Source organism: Brachionichthys hirsutus, chromosome 19, assembly GCF_040956055.1.
Source record: "Brachionichthys hirsutus isolate HB-005 chromosome 19, CSIRO-AGI_Bhir_v1, whole genome shotgun sequence".
NCBI lineage: Eukaryota > Metazoa > Chordata > Actinopteri > Lophiiformes > Brachionichthyidae > Brachionichthys > Brachionichthys hirsutus.
Window position 1 is genome coordinate 2713328 of NC_090915.1, and position 24272 is coordinate 2737599.

The following is a 24272-nucleotide window of genomic DNA, read 5'->3' on the forward strand; positions in this document are numbered from 1 at the left end:
TGGAACAAGCACCTGGCTGAAATAGGAGCACGCCACCTGGTAGCTAACGGCGAGCGGGTTGCACCCCATTGCATCATGCGGCGTCCGCGTAGCGTCCCTAAGCCTCCGGCTCAGCTATAACCGCTCACGCCGTCCCTACGCAGAGCAGCGAGGACCGTATAAAGCACTCCGGAGCGGTCACTTTGTCGAGCACCGCTCTCTCCCCCGGCGTCACGCCCTCGTCCCCCCCGTTGTCCACAGAGACATGGCGGGACGTTTCCTGTGTGAACCAACACCCAGACGCACAGTAAACAAGCAGCGATATCGATCTAGACTACATTTGCATGAGCGTAAACAGATGCCACTAATATCAGCTTATCTGCGTACACTAGACAGGAAGTTTACTGGAGAGAGCCGGGCACGTACACACCCAATTTGGGGGGGGGGGGGGGGGGGTAGTGGTGCTACTGGCAAGGTCTCCAGAATGTCTTGTGGTTTACAGAAGACACAACCCGGACACGTAGATGTGACTTCAGTGATGGAAAAACACTGATCACACAAAAAAAACCCAGAAAAGCCCCCAGAGGGCACAGACCTCCGCCAAGCAGCTCATTCCCCTCGTCATTTGGGTTTACATTCTCCACGTGGAGATCTGGATCATCATCAAAGGGTTCTAGATTGTTCTTGGTGTCTTTATACACCAACCATGTCAAGTAAAAGTTCTTGCTTATTTTTAACCGATCCAGAAATTGAGTTTTAACGTTAACATGTTCTATTTTTTTTTCCTGCCCTCATTCTGGATCAGCGTGAGTGAATGGAATACATACTTTACAATCATTTTTCTTAGGCCTCCATTATAAGTAAATGGGAGAAAAAAACCCACAATTGTATCCAGACGGGCATCCGGAGGGCTCTCACAATTTAATGGGGTCAAAAATTAGACCAAGACTCATCTTCACAGTTTTTTTTCCATCCAGCAGTTTTTCATAATCCTGCTTACAAACAGACAAATAAACAGAGATAACCTCCTTAGTGGGGGGACAAACACACACAGAGACACAGGCGAGCGTCTCAGGTCCTTCACTCGTCCTCGTTTTTCTGAAAAAAGAACTTTTTTTTGCTAGGTTAAACACAAAAGCGCCCCAAATCAACCATCACGGGCCAAAGGAAGAAATCATTTGCTCTACGATTAGAAACTCAGATTCCCTTTCGTCTCAGAGCAAAGCAGCAGAAACACACCAAGTGTTCAAGTTTAAAAAGCCAGCCGCACATTTTCGCGTTAATCCAAAGACACTTTGGCGAACTGAAGGGCCGCCGGGCTCCTCCGGTGGGGGCACAGCTGGAAAGAGAAACAACAGCTGGGGAATGAAAAGGCTCCTCTGTGGAAGCCCGAGAGTGAAATAAACTTCTCTGGAAAAACTGTGACTGGCAAGGTGAAAGACTGTTTTCTGTTTTAAGGAAAGGGGGGGGGGGGGGGGGGGGGCAGACTGGTTCCACATTCAGACATTGTACTAAAGCTTTGGCTCTCATCCCCCCCTTCCCATAAATCGATTTAAAAGCTTGTTCTAGCAGGAGAGCGCTGCGCACAAACTGCGCTGCGCTGATTCATAGCGCCGCAAACGGAGCGCTGCATCCGCCGTGACGGACCGGGGGAGCGTCAGAAGCGGCGCCGAACCGACCGCACGATGTCCGGCACGACGTCCGGCGCGGATGGCCTTACCGAAAGGAGGCTGGGAGAACACGGGAGGCGTCCGGATGAAAAGAAGCCCCCCCCGACATTAAAGCGACGGCTCGCGCGTACATAAGGGTACTCATTAGCATAAACCCAATGAAGGCGCCATCAAAGGGTTTGCGCGCGGATCAATAAATGAATTTATAAATGTGGTTATTTTACTTACCGAAAGTTTCCCGACCGCCGGACCGAAGTTCATCTTGGGAACTTCGAGATGAGAGGAAATCCCGGCGATTTGGACCTCGCGTTACTTCACCAAGAGTAACGCCGGAAGAAGTTCGATCTAGTGGGAAATGAAAGGAGTCGCGCGCGCCCGGCTTTAGATCGATCCGTCTTCTGCTTTCTTTCATGAGTGATCACTGACGAAGCTCTTCGGTTGGTGCGCGGAGACACACACGCACGGTCGGATCGCCGCTGGACGATTATTTTTTTTCGACTCTTCCCTGCGTGTGACGTCAAACTATCCAGGAGCCAATCACAACGCGTTCCCCAGAATAATAATTAAGCGGCATGTCTGACTGCGGTTTTTTTTTTTTTTACTGAAAACATAAACCTTTTACTTTAAAGCTAATAGTGTGCAAAACTGTCCAATAATTTAAATATGCAGCGTCAATTTATATAAATTAAATAACACTTAGATTAAATTGTTCAAGCTACAGCTATTTATGTTCGACTTTCTTCAACTATTACAGACTAATTAATAACCAGCCTTATGTAATGAGTAACTAACGTTATTTTCACCAAAATGAAGCACCGGTTTAATGACTGATCCCAAACCATGGCTCTGATGCACACCACAAGTCAATGAATTTCTAAGTGCTTTCACACTGCAAACCAATGTGACCCATTTTTTGCTCACATGTGACCCAGGTCTGTTTTTTTTTAGTGTGAGCACAAACACAACAACATGGAATCAGATTTCGTAGAAAATCTGTTTAGGTCCCATATCCATACAGACACTGCTTATTTTTATTAAAATGTGATTTTATGTCCTTGATGATTCGCTTCGATCTTTGCATGCAACCTGCATTTGTCATCAATGTGAAAAGATCATGATGACAGACAACTGAAAATGTCATTGATGAACCGGAATATTCACATTCATATCGATATTAAGTACACTGTGATGCAGACAACGACGTCTTATGGATAACAGTAATGTGTAACAGTTTTAGGCTGAGAGCGAGAAGGACAAAGGGGATTTGGATTGTGACATTTTCACATTTACTGTAACTATTGCATCGGAAACCCCCAAATTTCAATTTACATTGTTGTGTTATTCACTTGAATTCTAACCTGCCTGCTTACATTTAAATCCGGTGGTTCTTAATCCCATTTAGGATCAAACTTGTTGCTCATCAAAATTAGCTGATGTCAAATATGGAGGATCACAGCAGCCATGAGGTTGCAAACTTGATCGATTAAAAAGGAAGTTCAGTTAAAGGTTCTCTTTCGCTCTTGACCCTAACCCTCTGAGCTGACAGACGGTTGCTACACTCTCACCATCACAGCAAGGAAACGTTTTCGGTTTGAGAAAAGATTAGACTCGGGTAACCTTCGACTGTGACCGCCGCCTCGATGGCTCTTTGCTATACAGTTGCTTTCTCTTACTGTAAGAAAAGAACACGCATTAACTCTGCAAGTCACAAAAGGAAGCCGACTAGGATATAATAACGTGACATTTATTTACAAAATCTTATCTGAAGTGGGATTGCGGTCTCCGGAACGCCTGTCTAGGGAGGCAAAAGCGGAAGACATTTGGCCAAGCCTACACTCAACTATGCCCGGCTCATTTACAAAACAAACAAATACACAAACCAAACCCAAATCACAAAGAATAAACACACACTTAGACAGCTCTGTGATGACAGACTGATTGAGCAACGTCTTGCCACACTTGGAATTAACGCTGTCTGGCGTATGTCTCACTTCTCATTCAGCCGTCTGCTGAGGAAACGGTACGAGATCTAATTAAATATATTGCGACCAGAGGAAGAGGCGGCGATCAGGGGAAGAGCTTTCATCCTAAGGAGCGGGTCAGACGTGCGGAGGTTCGGGTGCAGTTTATTATATAGACCATCTGAAAACGCAAAGGATGTCTGTCGACCACCGGAGAAAGATTCTCACACGTCTGTGTCGTTCACTCACACTGAGCTGCTAAATGTAACCATGGTAACCAGAATTTAGTCTCCAAGGGGGAGTGGGGGGTAAACATCATCAGGTTGTTCCCCTTTCATCTGGAGTAAACCACGCAACAATCTTCCATCTCATCCTTTAAACTATCGAGGAAATCTGCATCTTCTACTCGGGAGCGCATCCTGTGCTCCTCCCGTCGGAGGTCGCCGGCTGCGTGCTCAAAAACAGGAAGTGTGCGATTGAGTTATTCGCAGGCTCATCCTGAGCAAGTCACCGGGTTGGCGAGTTCAGTCAGTCGAGTCGCACAGAAGCAGCAAATAAAGGACGATTGTGCAATTCCTCTTTTGAATTTCAGAATGTTTTACCTCACAAAAACGAGGGATTTGCAGTGTGACAGTCGTGTGTGTGCGTGTTGCATGTGTGTGTGTGTGTGTGTGCGTGTGTAGGAGTGTGTGCAGCAGCTGGCAGTGAGCTTTTTCATGGAAGTGACCTGCAAGGGAAGGGAAACCTTCCTGAGCGTCAGAGACTTGACTCGCGGCGCACGCCGGGTATTGTTTTACCTGCTGTTGAGGAAGGCTGATTAGAAAATAAAAATAAAAATACAATGAGAAGGGGGCGGGAAAACTAATAATACGACGCAACCCTTTAGATGAGTTTCATTTAGCATCGATTGTAACCACAAAAAGGCTCAAACGGGAGCGAGTTTATTTTATCTCGCTGTGAAAAATGAAACAGAAACATCGTCTTCACGCGACGACGATTCACATTTGTGGAAACGGCTGACATGATCGCGTCCATCTGGACACCGGTGTCTGGGGAAGCGCAGAGATAACGGCAGCCGGCAGGCCGTAGCAGTCAGAGGTGAAAGGTGAAAGGTCACGGCCTGATTTACTGCCTTCGTCCCGACGCGAACACGTTGAATGCGCGACACGCGGAACAAACCGAGGAGGAGATCACCAAGCGACATGTTAGAAGTACCAGAAATACACAGAATGAAGTGCGAATATTCAAAAAGGTCTGAGAGTCCCGGCCCCCGGATGATGATCGGCGGATGTGGGGGTTCACTGCAGGGTTAAGCCAACAGGACATGGAAGCTCGACTTCCTCTCCGTGACGTGGAAATGATGAAACGGGAAATAAAAATAATGGGAACTAACAAACAGGTCAAAACAGAGGAATTACAGGGAAGTGAAGTAAACACAAGCACAGGGGGACATAAACAAACAACGAATCAGCTCCCTGCAGGGTCACAAAATATTGTGACTCAACTTCTGGCTCACATAAATCGGCCCCATTAACCAGATTGAGATGGTATTTGGTCATAAAATGGGGGCCCTAAACGTGCGAGGTTGGGGGGCCCTGATGGCGTTTAGTTGTTCGGTAAAAGAGGCTCAAAGGGGAGACAGACGAGAGAGAAAAGCCTCTTGAAGGCTTTTGTCTGGTTAAAGTCGGGATTTGTATTAACGCAGCGGATTAACGGCAGAGCGAGGAATGTGCCTCTTTGTTGAAACGGCGGAGATGACGTCATCAGAACTTTCCCAGGCACCACCTGGGCAGGTTTCACAAAGTATGTGTGTGTGTGTGGGGTGTGTGTGTGTGTGGGGGGGATGATTAGTCATCTACTCGCGTTGTTAAAGCGCATGTTTTTTTTGTGTGTGTGTGTGTGTGGACAAAAGACAGGCCTCAGTCAGCAGAGCCATAAAGATTAGCTGCCTCGTGAACCGTGCAAACAAATGTGCGTGTGTTTGCGCGCGACCCGCGGTACAGGAATGTGTGGGTGTCGGAGTCTGCGTGGGTCAGGACGCAGGACATGATTAGAGAAGAGAGACGGTGCTTGGATCCTTGTCAGAAATGTTGGTTCAAGTATTGGCGGGTTTTCTTTGGGGACACACACACACACACACACACTAATGCAACGCAACCAAATGCACCGAGCTTGCCTTTCCACGTGATGCGATTATTCACATAAATGGAACGGCGCCTCTCGCAGAAACCGGAGAATCGTACGGAATCCTTATCATTGGTGGCGGCGGTGGCTGATGATGCGTCCGAGCGGGATAGAGTCAAACGGGATTACTTCTCCTCAGTCGTCGAGCGCGGTTCCCGTTCAGCGACATAACCGACCGCTTGTTTCAGATTTACCGGCACAGAGGAGCATTTTGTTCCCGCGCGGCTGCACCGAATCGGTATTTTACGTTTGGAAGATTCAAATTTAAAGTGTAAAAATTGAGAAATGACACAATTAAGAGTTAACAGCGGCAGGGCAGGAAAAACAAGATGCCATTTCTTTAAAGGTTAGTTCTCATGAGCTTCACATGACTTGCATTTCGCCCCCCCCCAAACCTCCCTTCTCTTAATCCCTGCCCCCCCCCCCGCCTCCTCTCTGCAGCACATAGACTTCCTGTGTGTCCTGGCCTGAATGGTATGTGCATGGAGTGGGTGGCTGGGAGGCCTTTCATCCGGCATGGAAAGAAAGGAGAAGTCGAGGGAGAGAGAGAGAGAGAGAGCGGGAGAGAGGGAAAGGGTGAGGGGTGAAAAAAAAGAAAAGAAAGTGAGAGAAGAGAGTCCTCTTTAATCCGTTTGAGTCAGAGCAGTTGTCCAGAGGCGTGCAGGGTGGGGCGCATTAGGCGGGGCGAGGGAGGCCCGCTGGGCGAGCCTGCAGCCGGCCTGCTCGCCTTCCCGGGACAGATGACATCCGGTCGGGACACAGTTTGCACGGCTGGGGGGGGGGTAAACTACAGCAGGGAGAATAGATACAAAAAATTACCTGTTCGAAACCCGGTGAGGGAAAGAGTTTCGATGGCGCTGGAATGTTGCAGCTCGGAGTGCGAACGCTGTCGGCATTGTCAGACAGGGTGCAGCTGGCTGCCGAGTGGCAGGCCCGACTGGACCCCTACCCACGCTGGGAGGGGGGGGGGGGGGGGCATGCAAGTCTGAGTGATTGCCTCATGTCATGGAGACGACCTGCAGTTCACACACACACACAGAATGTCAAGGCATGGCTCGACAAGATACCCTTTCATTAGGAGGGGGGAAAAAAGAACACAGCGCCCTCTGCTGGTCAGGTTGGAATGAGAGTTAATTGCTACTGCAGGTACGGATGTGGAAAATAATTAGTTTAATAATAAATCTATATTTTTCCAAATGATTAATATCATCAGATCGGAACCTGAAAGAAAAACATACACACGCTTGAGGTTTTTTAATTTGTGCAGGTGTGTTTCATGGTAGACACCCAGGCATGTGAGACTTTTCTGCAACATTTGCAGGATTATTTTAGTGCCGTTTCGCCTATACGCTCCTAGTCTTATAAATATAATCAATGAAATCATAAAGGACATTGATAAATCAGTAGAGATGTACATCTAAACCGATAAATGTGATTCCACTGGATCTTTAATTCAACCCAATACAGTATAAACTGTTTAAGATAAAGTGTTTAAAAGATAAAATAAAAAAATAAAAAACACTTGGATTAGACCGTCACGCTGAAGCAAATAAATCAACGGTTGAGCAGAGAGTGAATAAAAGTGTAAACGTTTCCAGCCGTTAGAACAGAATTCAAAAAGCAGAGCGATGGAAACAAAGACAGAGAAAAAACTTTCAGCACATTTCGATGAACGGATAAACTTTTGACTTAAGTGGGCATTGTTTTCTATTTTCAGTCAAGCGATGCAGATCTTAAGATAGAAAGCTGCAAGACAAACAAACAAAACAAAAGATAACGCATTACATCACACGACGACTGAAATAGCAGCGCGACTGTAAACCGGATTGTTTCCGGTGACGTTTAAAGACAGCTTTCAGCATTCCTAGGAAACGCCTCTGCAGGGAACACAAGGTGTCGACGATGAGGGGACACATCCTGGTCAGACTCTCCCATCGCACCGAACGCCACGTGGGGAGGCAGCGTTGTCTACCATGCATGGCTTTATAATCTCCTTTGTTTTTTATTTCTCACATATATGTTTAAAGGTCTCTTCTGAAAAAACAGAAGATCATCACAGAATCCTGGATGTGGAAAAAAAGGACGGAGGGTTTTCGGATGCAGATTTGGCAACATTAAATTCCAAAGCTTCAAGGGCTCCTGACAAAAAAAAGGAACAATAAAATCGAAGTGATATTCTCTCCGGCAGGCGTCCGTCCGTTCTAAAGTTCCATCCAGATCCCACAGCATGCAGCTGGGAACCGTGCGGCTCAGCAGACCATCACATTTCATTTTCCTCAACTGTGCCGGCTTGAGGAACAGCCCCACCCCCCTCCCGACCACCTTTCCTTTCCAACCCTAACCCATCTATGGCGTTACTCCTCTTGAATGAATGTCAAAATGGCGACAAGCGTTTTCCCGCGCCTGGCCTAACCTTCGTCCAATCTGCTCGCTGGTCTGCTGCCTGATCCGGAAAGCGGCTCCATTCAGAGTGTTTCCTATTGATCGAAGGCGAGACGACTGTCACACCGTCCACATGCTGATCTGGATCAGCACCAAAATGTTCCACATTGTTCTCGGTGTCTTTATACACCAACCATGAAAAATCAAAGTCGGCAAGGAACGTGATTCCTGTCCTCATGCTAAGCTAAGCTAAACCACCTGTTGTTTGCAGCTTCCTTTCTGGTTCTGGTTTTTAATTTCAGCAAAGAAACAAGCTTTTTAGCACAGATTCAGAAATATGTCTCGAGGAACTTTGGACTGGCAGCATTTATTATGCTAACCTGGCCTTGAAAACTCAAAACATTCAACAATGAGAGACGACGAAATGATTTCTATTCAAGGTTGCTGCAGCAACCGGGTCCCTCACACAACAATGGCTCTTGTGCAAAGCGGAATATGCAAATTGTTTTAGCAAAAATAAAAATGTCATCATGCAAAATGTGCCAAAGAAAAAGGGGGAAGTAATAATTGCTGGAACTGTAATTAGGTTTTAAGTTAGACAAATGGCCTGTCAGGCAAGCCGGGAGAAACATTTCTTCTTTTTTCTCGCATCAAGGCTTTTGTTGCATCAACACGGTAAATTAGCTCTGACCTAGCGCTTTGGTCCTTTCATATCTTTCTGAACATTGCTCTTTGTACGGGTCTCTCCTTTTCATCTCTCGGATGAATACAACTTTTGAGCCTTTTTATACTGTGGCTGATTTCTCTGCCGGGCCTTTCAACAAACTGAATTCATTAAACGGATGAAAAAGAGAGCGTCAACACAGACTTTCACCACAAAACCACTTTATTAAGTTTATTGGCAGGTGGAGCAACCGAATTGAGGGATCGATCCTTCCTGATCGGGGATATCTTTGTTTAATTGGACGCTCTGCCTGGGAGGAAAGACAGACAGACAGAGAGACAGACAGACGTGCCCTCCAAATAGTCAGGTCCAGATATCTGATGAACTAGATGATCCAAAAAACAGAATGTCTTGAAATGTGCAGCTTTGAAGCAACGAAGAAGAATTAGCAGCACGCCGTATTGGAATAACTGAAACGCCAACTCGTTTTCACGGGATCCGAGCAACTCCTGGCATCCAAGCCGAAACGGATGCGCAGGGCAGGGAATGCGTTTCACTCGTTAAAAAAGAAACACGCGAATTCCAACCGGATTCGTGTTTGTGTCGCCACGGATTCTTGTGATTTAGGAACTTTAAAGAAGGAAATCTGATTTTGAACCGATCCAATCTTTGCCATATTAAAGAAATAAAATAAAGAAACACCCGAAAGTAAAACCCAACAAACTCAATAAGGTGCCCCCGATATCGCTGCTAATTCTCTTCTGCAGTCTTTTGCTTGGACGATGCGTTCTTGGTTATCCGACATCCGGGTATTTTCTAAAAATGCTTATTGTGCATGTGATCTGTGCCATTATAACACCGTTAAAAACCTTTATAAAGACATCTTTCAGACATAAATTACCCTTCATATATATATATATATATCTTTTTTTCAACGTACGGACATCGTGGAATCTTTTTAAATGCTCGTCAGTTGCAGTCTCTGATAAAATCGACGGACATTTCTCGCGTTTGGGTTTTCTCGCCTCGTCTCCCAACAGCTACGTTTAAAAACACGGCGCAGAAAAGAATCAAGAGAAGCGTTACGAGGCCTCGAAAATGAATGACAACATAACGATGCTACACCGAACACTGACGACCCGAGTCCCCGGCGCCTTGAGGAAAGGTCAAACCGCCGCCATGACACACTCCGTCCTACGGCAGAGGCCTCCCACTCATAATCCTTGAAAGCCCGGTTTGTCCGGTCTGGAGGGGTCGGACTTTGGACTTTTCTCAATCGAAGGTGGGTAACAGGACGCTTCGATCGCTTCCTGAAATGCTTCGTTGCTGCATCTTATTAACACAAAGACTTTCCAAATTGGTCCCTCGCTTATTTTACTCTCGCTCACGGTTACTTCCTCCATTTCCCCGCCGGTCTCTCTTCGTGCACTATTTGGTTTCAAAGACGGTTTCCTCCAACACGGCTGTCCTCTTCGCCGTAGCTTGATCAAGTGCGCCCGATCCCCGGGGTTCATGCAGGAACGCTTCATCAGGAGTCCCATCAGCCGTTCTCGTCGACCTACCCAAGTTTTGTAAATTCTGAATCCCGCTCATCTCTGGTGGAATCGAGATTGGCCGTCCTGGGGGACTGGACTTTACTGATCTCCTCGAGGGCGCTGGCCAGAGAGTCCAGGTCGCCCGAGTCCTGGTGCTGGACTTCCCACAGACTCAGAATCACCGATGATGGGCTCTCCTGACACGCAAAGTAGCAGAGGTTCCTACAGGCGGGGGGGGGCGACGACAAATATGGCATTTTATTTTGCAGCAGACAAACAGGCAAATACACTCATACACCAGGTGGACTCACAAGAACAGATCAAGGAAACAAGAGAACAATCCAGAACGTCCCATTCTGCAACGCAAGATTTCACGACAGCCGTTTCCCACTGCGACTCCAGGTGCATCTTCTCGTGTCGTTGCACCTTCCGCCCACTAGAGGACACCGTTTCCCCAACAGTGGATTGCATTTCTTCGCCTTCCTCTCTAATAATGACCGAAATCGACCCCCCCCCCCCCCTGCTTACTCATCGTGAAAACATCCCTAACCTGTGTCGTAGGGAAGCAGCTGTTCCTCGCTGGCTCCGCTGGATAGATTCTTCCTGGAATGGAATCATCTGCCCCCCCCCCGGCGTCCATCGCCGCTAAAACTTTCATGCAAATCCGACCCTTTACCTTCCCGAGTTAAACCGCCGCCCTCGGGTTTCTTGCAGCGTTAAAGAGAGTTAAATCTGCGCCCCACTCCCACTCTTCCATCCAAACTCATCATCACTGTCATGTAGTCTGAATGTAGCTGAGAGAAACGGTGAAAGGAGCGTTAGATTCCTGCCTCCGGCCCAGATCTGCTGCAACATTTAACGGATTCACCCCCACCACGCGCCCCCCAACCCCTCCATCACGTTCCACGAAAATCCCTCCGGTCCTTTCTCGTGTAATCCTCCCAAACAGACAAACAAACTGAGCCGATCGCTCCAACCTCCTCGGTGGAGGAAATTACATCTGATTGAGGATATCTGGGGGGGGGGGGGGTTCCACTTGCACCACCCAGATTTACATATTTTTTACAAACGAAGCAGAGACGGATTTCTGGCACGACTTCATGGAGCATGCAGAGGGCGGGGGGGGGGGGTCCCAAGAGGTGAAGACTCCGGCAGCACCGGATCCGGAATAACTTTATTCATAGAATCCCGTCAGCCTGTCGAGGAGACTGTAATTACACAGGTTATTACCGCTGACCTGTCCCACATCCGGGATGCAAACTAGTCCGATTAGGAAAAAGGCAGCCCCGTTAGAAACTCAGTTCAGGAGACGAGGGTCTGGTGCCGGATGGATTCGCATCTGCATATTTGTCGATATGCTACTGCATTATACTGCACTGTACTGCGTTGGTATGTATTTTGTACACGGCAGCCTGGAAAACAAAGTAATCCTGGAGGTCAGCCTATACCAAAAAAACTCGACTCCTACACAGCCTCCACGTGCACGGACCCGACGCGACCTCTGGAGAGTGCAGAGGAAGAACGTATGCGGAGACACTGCGAATAGAAAGTGCCAAAATGCACATGTTTCCTTGCCAGAGGCCGGCAGAGACCTTCCTTCAGATTCCTGCACAAGCCATCGCCTCTCCAGTGAACGTGGCTCTCTCTCTCTCTCTCTCTCGATCTATAATGAAATCAGCAGCGTGGCGTTTCTCTGGAGGGCTGGTTTGGTGATGGAAGATTAGGGCTGACACGGTGGCTAAATTCCAGATTAAAAATAGCATTCGAAGCGGGGCGATGTTTGCATAGTGGAAACCAGAACACGCATGCGACCTCGTAATCACGCCGTAAAAACAAGCCGCGGCAGCAGACGTGTGTGCGTGTGTGTGTGTGCGCGTCTGAACTTTTGTGTGGCACATCGAGCGAGGAGTGAAGACGCAGCCTCGGGTGCGGCGAGCCTCCCACGTACCTGTCAACGCGGAGCTTTTGAGCCAAGAGCTGCCAGTCCTTCCCCTTGGCGCTGGCGCCGTCGAAGGTGGCGCTGATCCGCTGACGGATGGACAGGGGGATCTGAAAGGCCCTCGACCCCGTCTGAGATGTGACGGTGCAATCGGACTGCGTGAAAAAGGGTAGCGCTCCCTTTCCATTCTAGTAGCCAGAAGAGAGAGAGAGAGAGAGAGAGAGAGAGAGAGGGATGTAAGGGCGATCTGGATTCTGCGGCTGAAAGTTTCAAGATGAAAACAAGGACGCGGATTTATCAAGACAATTTATAATCTATACGTGAAAAGCTCCCGGGAAGGCTCATTAGGCAGGCGCTTAAATCAAATCAAGACTTATTCAGCGTGATGAAAGAACCTATTAAAGGAGCTGCGTCCCCCCCCCGCACGCACCGGACGCACGCCGCTCACCTCCGCCACAGACGCGTACACCTGCAGGATCTGCTCCTCCCCTTTCACCTGCCGGACGCTGATCTTGCAGGAGAGCTGGGAGGAGGCGTGGCCGTATCGCTCCAGGAAGAAGGCACACTGCAGGGGACGCCGGTTACTGGCCCACAGCTGGGAGAAGGAGAACTCCTGCAGCGGAGGAGGAGGAGGAGGAGAGGAGAGGCGGAGAGGAGCCGAGGACAATGTGGGGATGAGGAAGAAGAGAGGACAAAGTCGTTACATTTCGCCGTTTGAATCCCGCTTTTGCTGTCCACGCCGGGAATGCTTGCAGGGCTCTCCCCTTCAGCCAATCGGCAGCTTGATCTATTCGAGCCAGTTCCCCCGTCAGAATGAACGGCGAGCAAAAGAGAGAGGTGTATTAGTGAACAGAGGAAAGAGCTGGAGGAAGGATACATTCATTTACTCGTTGTAATTAAGTTACACCGAAGGCCACGTTATTCGCAGATAGAGTCCATTTAATTTGATCAAACCGAAGATTATTCCGGTAAACCCGCAGCGTTAGCATCACACTCCCAAAGCTCGTTGCATTTGGCTCGCCGCTACTCGGCTCGTAAAGTTCCCCGGCAGGTCGGATCCATCAGACGGGAGGATGGCTGCTTGTGAAAGCCCCCCCGCCCCCCCGCCCCCCCTGCAGGAGGAACGTCTGAATGAAAGGCCGACACTCATCTTCTCTCCAGGACCTCCACGCGGCGCCTCGTCCTCCTCTCTCCTTCTGGGGAGGCGCTATTGTGGGCTAATTCCGCTATTAGGACGTCACCGGTGGGATAAACATCACAGGGCAGGACAGAACATGCAGCCTGCAGATAACAATGACGAGTGTGTGTGTGTGTGTGTGTGTGTGTGTGTGTGTGAGAGAGAGATATAGCCTGAGTGACCTCCTGCTGTGCCCTTGCTGCCGTCCTTTGGCTTTGACGTGACCGAGTGAGGCAGAGGAGGGAGTCCTAAATGAAGCCGAGTCGGTTCCAGCGGAGGCAACCCGACCATTGTGTGTCGCAGTCGGACGCCCGCGCAGTCGGACGCCCGCGCAGTCGGACGCCGCCTACCTGGCAGGTGGTGAAAGGCTTGATGCTCCAGAGCAACTGCGGGACATCTTGGATGGACACCTGGAGGCTGAAGGAGTTCCCGCGAAACAGCATCACCTTGGGCTCCTCCAGCAGCCGCCCGCCCCTGCTGCGCTCGCCGGCAACCACCTCCTGCATGGCGGCGTTGATGAGGAGGTGGGTGAGGGGCAAAGGGGAGGAAAGGGAGGAAGAGGGGGAAACTGTGAAGCAAATGAATCAATCGGTTCATAAAAAAACAAAATAAAATCCGGAGCCGATCCCAGCGGTCTGCGGGCGAGAGGCGGGGCACACCCTGGACAAGTCGCCAGTTCATCGAGGCCCCCGCCATGCAGCTGGTTCCCTTCAGCCACACAGCAGAGAGGCCGAAGCCAACAGGCTGTTTCCAGCCTGATCAATGCCTTCTGCAAACGCCCAGGGGAAATTAATTGCTGTATGAGGAACAAACAAAAGCCCAAAGAAAAGAACAAATAACCACGTCTGACTGACGGAGACCCTACCCCCCCCCACGTGCAATTCTACCTCTTGAGTGGAACCAACAGTGGAGCGGGGGTTGACTGGCGACTCGGGGCAACCGTCTACTTCACAAGAAGCTGCGCGTGTTTAATTAAGAATCGCAGAATTCTCCTTTTCTTTCTTTTGCAGCAGCAGAGCTCGTGAACAGAAAGAAACGAGCTTTGGGTCCTCGATCCCGCAGACAAAGAACGCAATGGCGTTCAAATACTCGTCACGTGGAACGCAACGCTGACAGAAACGTAAATTCAATGGAACGGAAAGCGCAAAGTGGCGACCTTCGAGCATCTGCTGTCTCCGTCTCGGCCTCGCCGCTAGTAGCCGTCGCCCGCCGGCGAACGCTCCGAGCCGGCACATCTCAAGTGGAGCGAGGAAACGTCTCAGAGGAAAAACCGCCAGCCAGACATTCCCGCTTGAATTTAAATTCTGAATCGGTCAAGGGCTTCACGGGTGGCAGCTGGTCGGCCCTCGTGTCGTTCTTCCGAGGAGCAACCCCCCCCCCCCCCCCCCCCCCCCCACTGCATCATGAAGGGAGACTGGTGAGCCCCCGCAGCGCCGCTATGACACTGACATTTGTGGCAGAAATGTCAGGATATCTGCTGAACGGAACGGCATGAAATTACGTAACAGAAGTTCGCCTCCAGCTCGGAATGAATTACGGAGACGCGGATTATTCCTCCTCTGACATCATCATCGGGTTTGCCCCCCACCTCACCTGAACCAATTCATCAATAAGGGTCTCAATCAAAAGATCTAAGCAGAAAAGAATCCATCCATCCATCCATCCATCCCTCTCCAACAACTTCCAATCCCAAGACCTTCCCAGCGGTTTCCGAGATCCTCAAATCAACATGATTGCTTTAAAACGGCCATATATGTGTCGTCGTTTTAGAACCCCCCCCCCCATTCGAACGACATTCCCATCTTAGCATTGTTCGTGGCGGACCGGCAAGCGGCGAAGAAAAATATACCCCCCCACCCCCCACCTCTCAGGAACCAATCAGTAAAGTGGAAACTATACTGGCGGACGGGAAACAGCCGCGCTCTTGTGTCTGGAGAGGCGAGGACTTAAACCGACGCCTCTCCAGGAACGTATAAATAATACATGCAATTTGTCGAAACGAATGCTCCGCATCATCTGCCAGTGAGCCCCCCAAACCGGAGCGCCGGGATCCGATGACCCGGGAAAAGACACTTGATGCCCAGAAAGTAGGGAAGTGAGCAGGTTCTCTGCAGTGACAGAACCTCTCGGACGCCAGCGGTGATTGAGAACCGATTTAAATTCTCGATTGCCCGATTTGCACGACAAATGGCGTTGTCTTAAGACACGGAACGCTCTCTGGTCTGGCGCCGACCTGGCTCCTTCTCTTGTACCTGGAATGCATGGGGCGTGTCGTCCACGCAGTAGACCCTGAGGGTGAAGCCCAGGGAGCAGCCGGGATCCGGACTGCCGAACACGGCCAGCCTCAGCCGCTTGGACGCCCTCTGGCTCAGCGGCTCCCCCACCAGGGCGTAGCGGCCCGGATGCTCCAACAGCAGGTGGCACCTCCGGGCCTCCATCAGGCAGTAGCAGGACGTGCTCTCCTCATCCACCGACATGACTTCCTTTTGGAGGGAGGAGACAATCGGGGGGGGGGGGCAAGAGAGCAAGATTTGACTCAGGTGCACAGAGATATCATTTCATCTTACCTATTTCAGGGGGAGCCGAGCATCTCGCTCGGTGGCTATTAACATATAAATTACCTCCAAGACTTCCTTTGTAAATGGAGAACAGCTTCACACTGAAGGCCGAGCGCCACTCGGTCTTCATTCTCCTAAGTGAAAATGGCAATAGAATTATGGCGCCTGCAAGCGTCAGGCAAGAAAGGGCTATTGAGGCTTTTTTTTATTAAACGTCACAGTGTCGGACGAGGCGCTTCCCCTTCGTCACGGACCTGAGCGAGGACCAGATGCATCATCATCATCATCACCATCTCGGGAAACAGACGGGGATACAGGAGCGCTGACAAAACGGATTAGAGGGTAGCAGTCAAATCTGATGGCCGATTCCTCGCCATCTTGTGCTCAATCTGGCCGAAATCAACTGCGACCCCGCAGGTGCCCTCTTGCACATGGCCTGGCTGAGGCATGTAAGGTGATGCGGGGTAATTTAGTGCCCCCCCTTCGCCCCCCAGGTTACTAAACCTGTCCCGTTAGCACGAAGAAGCACCCATGACGTACGTCAATCCTGCTGGAGTCAAACTCTGGCAGCACAGAAGTACCGCCGTTTAATGGGAATGGCGCCGAGGTAGACGCGGCGAGGGAGAAGGGAAGCGAGGAAGAGATGAAGACCCTCCATCTCCCGTTCTATCGCCAATTCCTTAGATTACATTTTGGGCGAGCATCCCTCTTTGGATAAAGGGCTCGTTATTTGGCAGCAACGGAGACGGGCCGCGGCGAGAACATTTATTTCCATCGCACCCGTCTCGTCCGATTCCTTCTCCGCGCTCTCTCACCTTTCCGATGGCATATAGCTTCCATCGGCGATGGAAGTCTTTTGATAGCTGCCTTTTTGTGCAACACGGCTTGCAGGCACCGTGTGACATCTGTGTAAATGTCACATGGAGTGAAAAGACCGGACTGTCAAAAGAGAAATGCCCCCCCCTCCCCCCCCCCCCTGCAAGGTCAGGCAAAACCCGGGGGCCGCGCCGCGTGGGTGAGATCTCCCCAAGCTTTAGGATGAGGCTGGTTAAAGATTAAAAAGCAGCTTAGATGTGGAGAGAAGGCGAAGGAAAATGGACAGAGGGCGTTCGGACTAAAGGCAGGAGTGCCGGCGAGCCTCTGAAGCGGCTCTTCAGGGCTCGGAGAAAGCTAAGGCGTGCCGCAGCATCAGCACCACCGCTATATTACATTTATAAAAAGAGCGCTTTAATCTTTCAATGTTTTTCTGAGGCGTCAAACTCCACCGACACAAAAACTTTCCCAGTTAAAGTCTGTCCATTCTTGGAGAAATGGCCGATTCAGGAACGCCATTTCCAGGCGGAACCGTCTATTCCGGGATTTTACGACTGGTTCAGGCGGATGAATGAGCATCGCTTTAATGCTTCAGACTTCATGCCGTTCATTTCTGCATTTTTATCTCCCACAAATCTCAGATTGATGTCGAAGATTTACATTTTAATTAGGTCTCATTTCCTCTTTCGCCACCTCGTAAAAGCACCCGGCGCGATCAGTGGCACTCGTGTTATCGTGCGGGTTATTATTCGGGACGGTGTTCCGGCACGGGTTTACAAAGGTTCTGATCCCCCCCCCCCCTCCGGTATCTAGACAGGGTTCCTGTTCGACACGCCGCACCTCGCAGGTAACACAGCCGGGTGCAATGAAAGCAGCCATCGCAGCAAACGTAATAAGAAAAACCCAAACAGGCTAATAGAATTGGTGCCGTGCGCTCTCGTGCACGCAGCGTTTGTTCCGCAGTGCAGAATTCACAGCTTGATGAAAGAGCAGCGCTTTTTAAAAAATATCGTCACCATGAAATTGGAAAGAAAATTAACATTTCAATGAATAATAGCCGTCATTTGCATTCGGCCTGACATTTCTTTTGACGGCCTGCCAGCCGGATGCAGACGCTTGAAAAGGCTCAATTTCGTGCAGACCAACAAATCGGAGCTGGCAACCCTGAAATCAGAGGAGACCGCGTGAAGCGGAGTCCGTACAATTTGTGTCGCCGCTCCCGGTGAAGGATGCGCGTTTGCTTTTCTGGATCGATGCCGGAAGATGAATATGAAGCCGACTCACCTCCCACTTGTTGTCCTGCGTTTGTCTCTTGAGCCGAATGGTCCAATCATCTGCGGCAAACTCCACACAATGGGGTATTGTCATGGCTATAGGGCAGGACAGGTCGAGGCCTGGGGGGCCATATGTCACCGCCGGGCTCAGAAATATCCCAGGCTCCTCCTCGGATGCGGCGCTGCGCACACACACACACACACACACACACACAGATCCGGTAAAATGACAAAACACCACGTCTCTGAGTTCAGAGCGTGAAAACGGAGACTAGGGGGTTGCCAATGAATCTCTGCATAAACAGGCATGGAGTAAAAAGAGTGCGACCCCCCCCCCCCCACCTGTAAACAAAGTCAACTCATAATGAATCAATCCCCGACAAGCTGACTCACAGATAGAGGAAGATTAACACCCCGAGACTAATGGACAGTGTGGCAAGGGGAGGACAGGCTCGAGAACGCGGCGCGTTAGCTTTGTGGGTCGATGGAGCTTATGAAGGCCCTGCTCTCCAGACAACCCGGTGACAGATTAGCCGGGCCAAGCTGCTCTTGGCCAGGGGCCTAATCTTGGCTGGAAGCCCCCAAAGACTGAGAGCGGATCAATGGGACCACCATCAGTCACACACTCGGCCGGGCTGGACAACACAACATTGGTGCCGTTGTCCCGGGAGCTGCATCGATATCTCTCAGCGCCTACGAGTGCAGCGACATTTATCTGTTTGTTTGTCTGACCGTGTGCAACATAACTCAAAACGTTCCCGACGGAACTTAATGAAACTTTCAGGAAACGTTGGGAGTGTTACTAGGAACAGCTGATTACATTTTGGTGATGATCCAGATCACCGTGTGGACGGTGTAAATCCAATTAGGAGGGGAATGAGCTGCTTGGCGGAGGTCTGCGCTCTCTCAGCGTGCGTTCCCAGTTATTCTTATCGATGACTTCTAATCTCCAGTCCGTCACTATTTCCTGTAGCTAAAGGTGAAAGTTATGGATGCCGTCCAACCCAACCCAATCAAAACACAGAGACATTCAGGGTCACGGCATTACAGAACTAGAAATGGATGGACAAACAGGACAAACGCTAGCATGAAGCGCTGCAGTGTGCTACCCGTGTCCGTGGGTAAAGTTTGATATCGCTGTAGGGTGATGCTTTAATTAGAGATAGACTGGGATTATGGATTTAAACCGCATCTAATGCGTGCTCTACATGCAACTCGCCTTTTCCTCTCCTCCACACGCCATTAATTTATTACCCCGTGCTGGAGACTACATTATGAACTGGACTAGACCGCAGTCGGGGGGGCCGCGAGCAGCAAGATCAGACTCATTATGTTATTACACCTAAAAGGATACCCCTGACCCTCATAATAAGATTCCTGAGCTGCGATATCCTGCTCCCAGAATCCGGAGTCACATTGGTTCTACATTTACAACCCACTAAATGATTATAGGTTAGCGGTTTATAGCCAATCGAAACAGGCTGCTGGGTAAATTTAGAGAGAATATCAGAATCCAAGAGTATTAGACAAGTATTAGAATATTTGTTCAACTTAATCGGTAACTTAAAGAGAAGCATCAATAACAATGAAAACTTTCAGTCCAGTCTGATTCTACCCTTTGACGACCCCCCCCAGAGGATGAACGGGAAGCACTGGCCCAGCCAGAGCCGATCGATTCCTAATTCTCCACCGAGGAAAGCATCGTCTTATGTAGATGTGGGCCGGCGCTGAATGGGGAGAAAGGATCCGGTTTCTCCCGTGGCCTCTGCGGCTGTCAGCAGATAGTCTTTGACTGACAGCTCCAGCGGTGCAACAGTTTCCCGCAGCCTCTTAAACGACAGCCGGGGAAGTAAACGGCACCGGGCTTATCAGGGCAACGCAGGAGCCCGGCGGGCAGCAGCTCGGCTGAGTAGGCGCGACTTTAGGTTGAGCGCTGAGCCGCGACCTAGAAATGACCTTGCTTCCTGACTTGACGATCCCAGGCACTTAGAGGGAGGACTGAGGCGAAGTGAGACGGCCGCTAAATTTCAGACGGCCCTAAAAATGTGACTTTTTGACTCTCGCCTGGATGCAGGAATCAGATTGATCGAGGAGCCCAGGTGGTTTGCCGCGTCGCTAACGTGAGATCCTGCTTCGCCGAAACCGTCTGCTATCAATCCGGAACGCGTCCAACAGATGACTTCTGGTTGTCAGATCGCTTTCGAGGCTCCATTGCGAGGGAGTCAAAGGTAATAGACTCCTTTTCAAGCGGTTCTTATCTATCGTGACATTTCCTCCACAAGTAATAGCTTTTTGAAAATCTTGACGGATTCACGGAAAAAAAAAAAAAAAACCCTGCTGGCAGGGAATACCGGCACAACTCGGTGACACGCCGCGTTCCACTGAGTTAAAACAGAATCAGTGCCCCCCCCACCATCATCGTAACGTCCCAATTTCCGGCACTCGAACCATTCATGTCACAGTGAGCTGTACCGACATTAAACAGGCCACAAGAGTCAGTGAATGCATCGTTCTCGACGGAGACAGTTGCTCGAGGCTGAAATGCAATCCGTCTGCAGCCGCTGATGCATTTCTGACATTCCCACCACGCCGCAGTAATCCTCCACAGGAAGGCCGTGGGAATGCGGCCGCGTCTGCAAAACTACACGCGATCTGCGCACGTGCTTGTGCGACATGTTTAGCAAACATGGAAGATCGTCTTGGGGGGGGGGGGGGGGAAGGGAGGAGAGGCGCTTCGAGACGCGCTGAAATGAAAAGAGAGCCGCCTCAGCGAGCGTTTCGTCACCTGCTGTCCTCCTGGGTGATGATCATGTACGTCTCCCACGTCGTGCCTTCTGCGACCCCCCCATGAGGCACCAACAGACTGATACCTGCAGGGTGGGAGGTATGCAAACTGTAATGAGCACAGAGCCAGACATGCACATGCTCTCTCTCTCTCTCTCTCTCTCATGTCTCTCATGCATGCCCCATCTTCATCTCCTGCATTCATCGTCTGGGGCTGTCAGTTCAGATATCAACTAGTCACGTCGCCCCGACACAGCGACTCATCTAGTTAATTCGGGCTACTTTCATGCCCGCCCTCCATCACAGTTTCCCCATCCTCAGCCCCAGCAGAGTCATCAGCCGCCACCACCACCACCACAAGTTACTTTTTAAAAAAAAAATACAACAAACTCTGTATTTACTCTAGCCAGAGTAACTTTCCATGCAGAGACGTGTTGAGTCGGTTTGTCAGGACAAGCCTGTTAGCTGAAATGTCCAACTTCATCACGCCAGTAAATCATCTTACTCTGCCGCTGCACGCAGTTTTCACTGTAGTCAAGGTCAAACAACTTTTACGATTCGACACGCACCAAGGCTGCAGGTTTTCTGCAATCCTTCCCGCTCCGGGGAGTTTTATTTCCCCACACACAGGGAAAGCCTCACCTGTGTTAGGTACCACCAGCCTCCCTCCTGCATGCCCAAACACAGCCGCTGCCCTGTGGAGAGGCCTGCTGCCGGCGAGCGAGGCCTGCGGAGCAAAGAGGTTCTTGCCTCTTCTGCCCAGAGTCGTCCCCACCGCCCTGTAGTCCGGTGCCAGGCCCCTTGGAAATGTCTGAGGGTGGGACATGACGTGGTACTCCGCCCTCTCCGCCACCCCTGCAGGAACAAGTACGAGGTACAGGACGAGGTAAACCGCTTCAACTCCCACAGCGATGCAGACCCGTAACGAGAAGGAAGGCGGCCTTCCGCAGATCGCCATTAAAGTTCAATTAGCAGCACGCCGTCTGGGAAACCAATCACTCTCCAGATGACCGTTTGCCGACGCTGTCAAACGGCAGGTCGTCCAATCGGGAGCGCAAAAGCGTTTCGTAACGAGGCTCGGCAAGGCCATCAAGCTTTGATGGAGCAGCGTTCAGGGACCGCAGTAAAAGTGAGAAGCTGCGTTTAAAGCGTGGATGTTGGTGTATTTTATTTATCCTTTGCAGATGATGAAACAAAGAGGCAGAAGTGGGAGGGGGGGGGGGGCGGGCGCTCATTATCCACAGCTGCTGACAATGTTGACTGTAGGTTTCATAAAGACGGACGTCACGGCGCACAATAACAGGGACAGTACCGTCTGTAAAGGCTGACCTTTGACCTTGACATCAGGAAGCGGGTCAAGCAGGGAGCGCTCGGCCAACAGGTCCTTGTCAATGGAGTCCTGGAAACACATGGGGCTGGTGTAGGTGCGCGACACCGTCAGGTCGGGCTGCATGGAGGAATTAATGAGCAGGGGGTTCGCTGGAAGACAGAAAACCAGAGTCACGGATCTGACGGATGACGCTTTTAATTACCTCCGGCAAAGGAGGTAATATCGGTTTTATCTGTTTCTGACTTTTAGCAACGCAGCTCAAAACGTTACGGGCGGAAGGCGGTGCAGGCAGTGATGCATCCATCAGCCCCCCCACCCCCCCCACCCAACGTGAACATATAATTGTACACGACACCGACAGTAGAGTTAATATAGAGTATAACATGGGTACTATCTATCGGGCTATGGAAGATAAATGTGTTTCCCTGTAAAGTGGAATTATTGTGTGATTAATAACAGTGGGACATTTAAAAAATAAATAAAGTGACAACAGCAGAGGCGGGCAGACGAACTGCGTGGCTTCGCTTAACGAGCCCAAACAGGACGGAAGAGCATTTATTCTGCAGCCATTTTGGTGGGCTGTTGTCACAATGACTTATGATCAAGCAAAAATAAGAAATGAAATGATTCAAGCGTGACTCCAGCGGCGGGGAACGGCGGGCGGGAGGGAGGCACGTGCTGGATTCTGCAGAGGTGAGGCTGTTTTCGCCCTCCTTTGAGGCGGGGGGGATGACGACTCATATTAAAGCTGTCCCCCAACCAACTGCTGTGTTATCAAAATGATCTTTATTCCACCCTGCTGGGAACTGTTGCTGCGGCGACTCATAACGCCAGCTGTGTAAAATAAAATATGAGCGCCGACGTTCCCGTTCGGAGACGCGGGACGACAAATGCACCGCTTGGGAGGCGGCTAAAAAGGAACAATAACACTAATAAATTCGACTTTTAATTTTGGAGTCATGAATAATTAATTAAGGCGTATTACTATGTGGGATGAAACTAAAATTGAGCACGACGACGCTGCGAGCTCTTTATCTCGATGCACAATGCAAGAATGTCTGCGCGATAAGAGGTAAAAGTTCGATTGTAAATTAGCGCGGGAGGCACGACGAGCGACTTCAGCATCATTTCCTGCTTTGGGGCACGCCGATGTTTGCAGCAGAGCAAATAAATGCAGAGTCAGCTTCACGCCGTCTGCTATCGGACTTCTGGTGCAACAGAACATTCAGACGTTTCTGCAGAAGGCTCGAGCAAGCAAGCTGAAAAATTAAATAGTCATTTCTGGGCCCCGGAAGCATTTAATAATTGATGCTGTTATATCACAATACGAAGAAATGCATGCATAATTCACACGCACACGAATATACACACGTTTGCGTGCATGTTCTGCAGTATTACATACAGCACAATATTCATTAGATGAATAAAAACAAAGGGCAGCGGAATCAGAATCACATGTTGGATCACATCCGACACCACTCAGCATCCGATATCAGTGCGGATTCATGATGTCAGATCCTGGTTTTCCCAGGAGACGGTGCAGGATCTTCTTTTGGGAACTCTCTGCAGCAGCTTTCATACTGCATTAGAACACATTCACGCGACTCCAAGCAGAAACGCGTACGAAGCTTTCTGCTGCACATTCACAGACGTCACTCAATAATGTCTGTGGATTGTTTCCATGCATTTTAAATGTGAAATACTAAAAAAGAGAAATACAGGTAAAAATATTCAAAATACAAAACAGGCAAGTAGCTTTCTCAAGCATGTAGGCGGTCAATCTAACTAATCATTATAATGTATTGAACTAATCATTATAATGTAAGTCAGAGATGTTTTAGTTGCAGCTACGCGTGTTTATGAGTGAAGCAGTGAAACACGACGAAGGCCTTTGGACATTACACAAATACGCCACCGCGTTCTTAATAATGTCTGAAAAGACACTTTATGCCAGATTTTTGTTTTCCATTTGGTGCAGGATCGTTTTCAGCGCCTGTCAAAGCAGACCCGTCAGAGCCGAGG

The 24272-nt window shown here is 49.8% G+C and overlaps 2 protein-coding genes across 2 annotated transcripts in view; both read right to left on the reverse strand.

Moving 5' to 3' along the window:
- LOC137908606 (tumor necrosis factor receptor superfamily member 10B-like) overlaps positions 1-1910 on the reverse strand; it is a 7653-nt gene extending 5743 nt beyond the window's left edge. Inside the window, 1 exon segment of the mRNA XM_068753020.1 lies at positions 1878-1910. Coding sequence (XP_068609121.1) covers positions 1878-1910 — 33 coding nt within the window.
- An 8488-nt stretch (positions 1911-10398) lies between these two features.
- Positions 10399-24272, reverse strand: part of unc5da (unc-5 netrin receptor Da) — a 126092-nt gene continuing 112218 nt past the window's right edge. The window contains exons 11-19 of the mRNA XM_068753137.1: positions 22250-22399; positions 21563-21775; positions 20922-21006; positions 18147-18318; positions 15744-15974; positions 13842-13991; positions 12763-12927; positions 12324-12502; positions 10399-10597 (exon numbers count right to left, since the gene is read on the reverse strand). Of these exons, the coding sequence (XP_068609238.1) occupies positions 10399-10597; positions 12324-12502; positions 12763-12927; positions 13842-13991; positions 15744-15974; positions 18147-18318; positions 20922-21006; positions 21563-21775; positions 22250-22399 (1544 nt within the window). The remainder of the gene's footprint in view (positions 10598-12323; positions 12503-12762; positions 12928-13841; positions 13992-15743; positions 15975-18146; positions 18319-20921; positions 21007-21562; positions 21776-22249; positions 22400-24272) is intronic.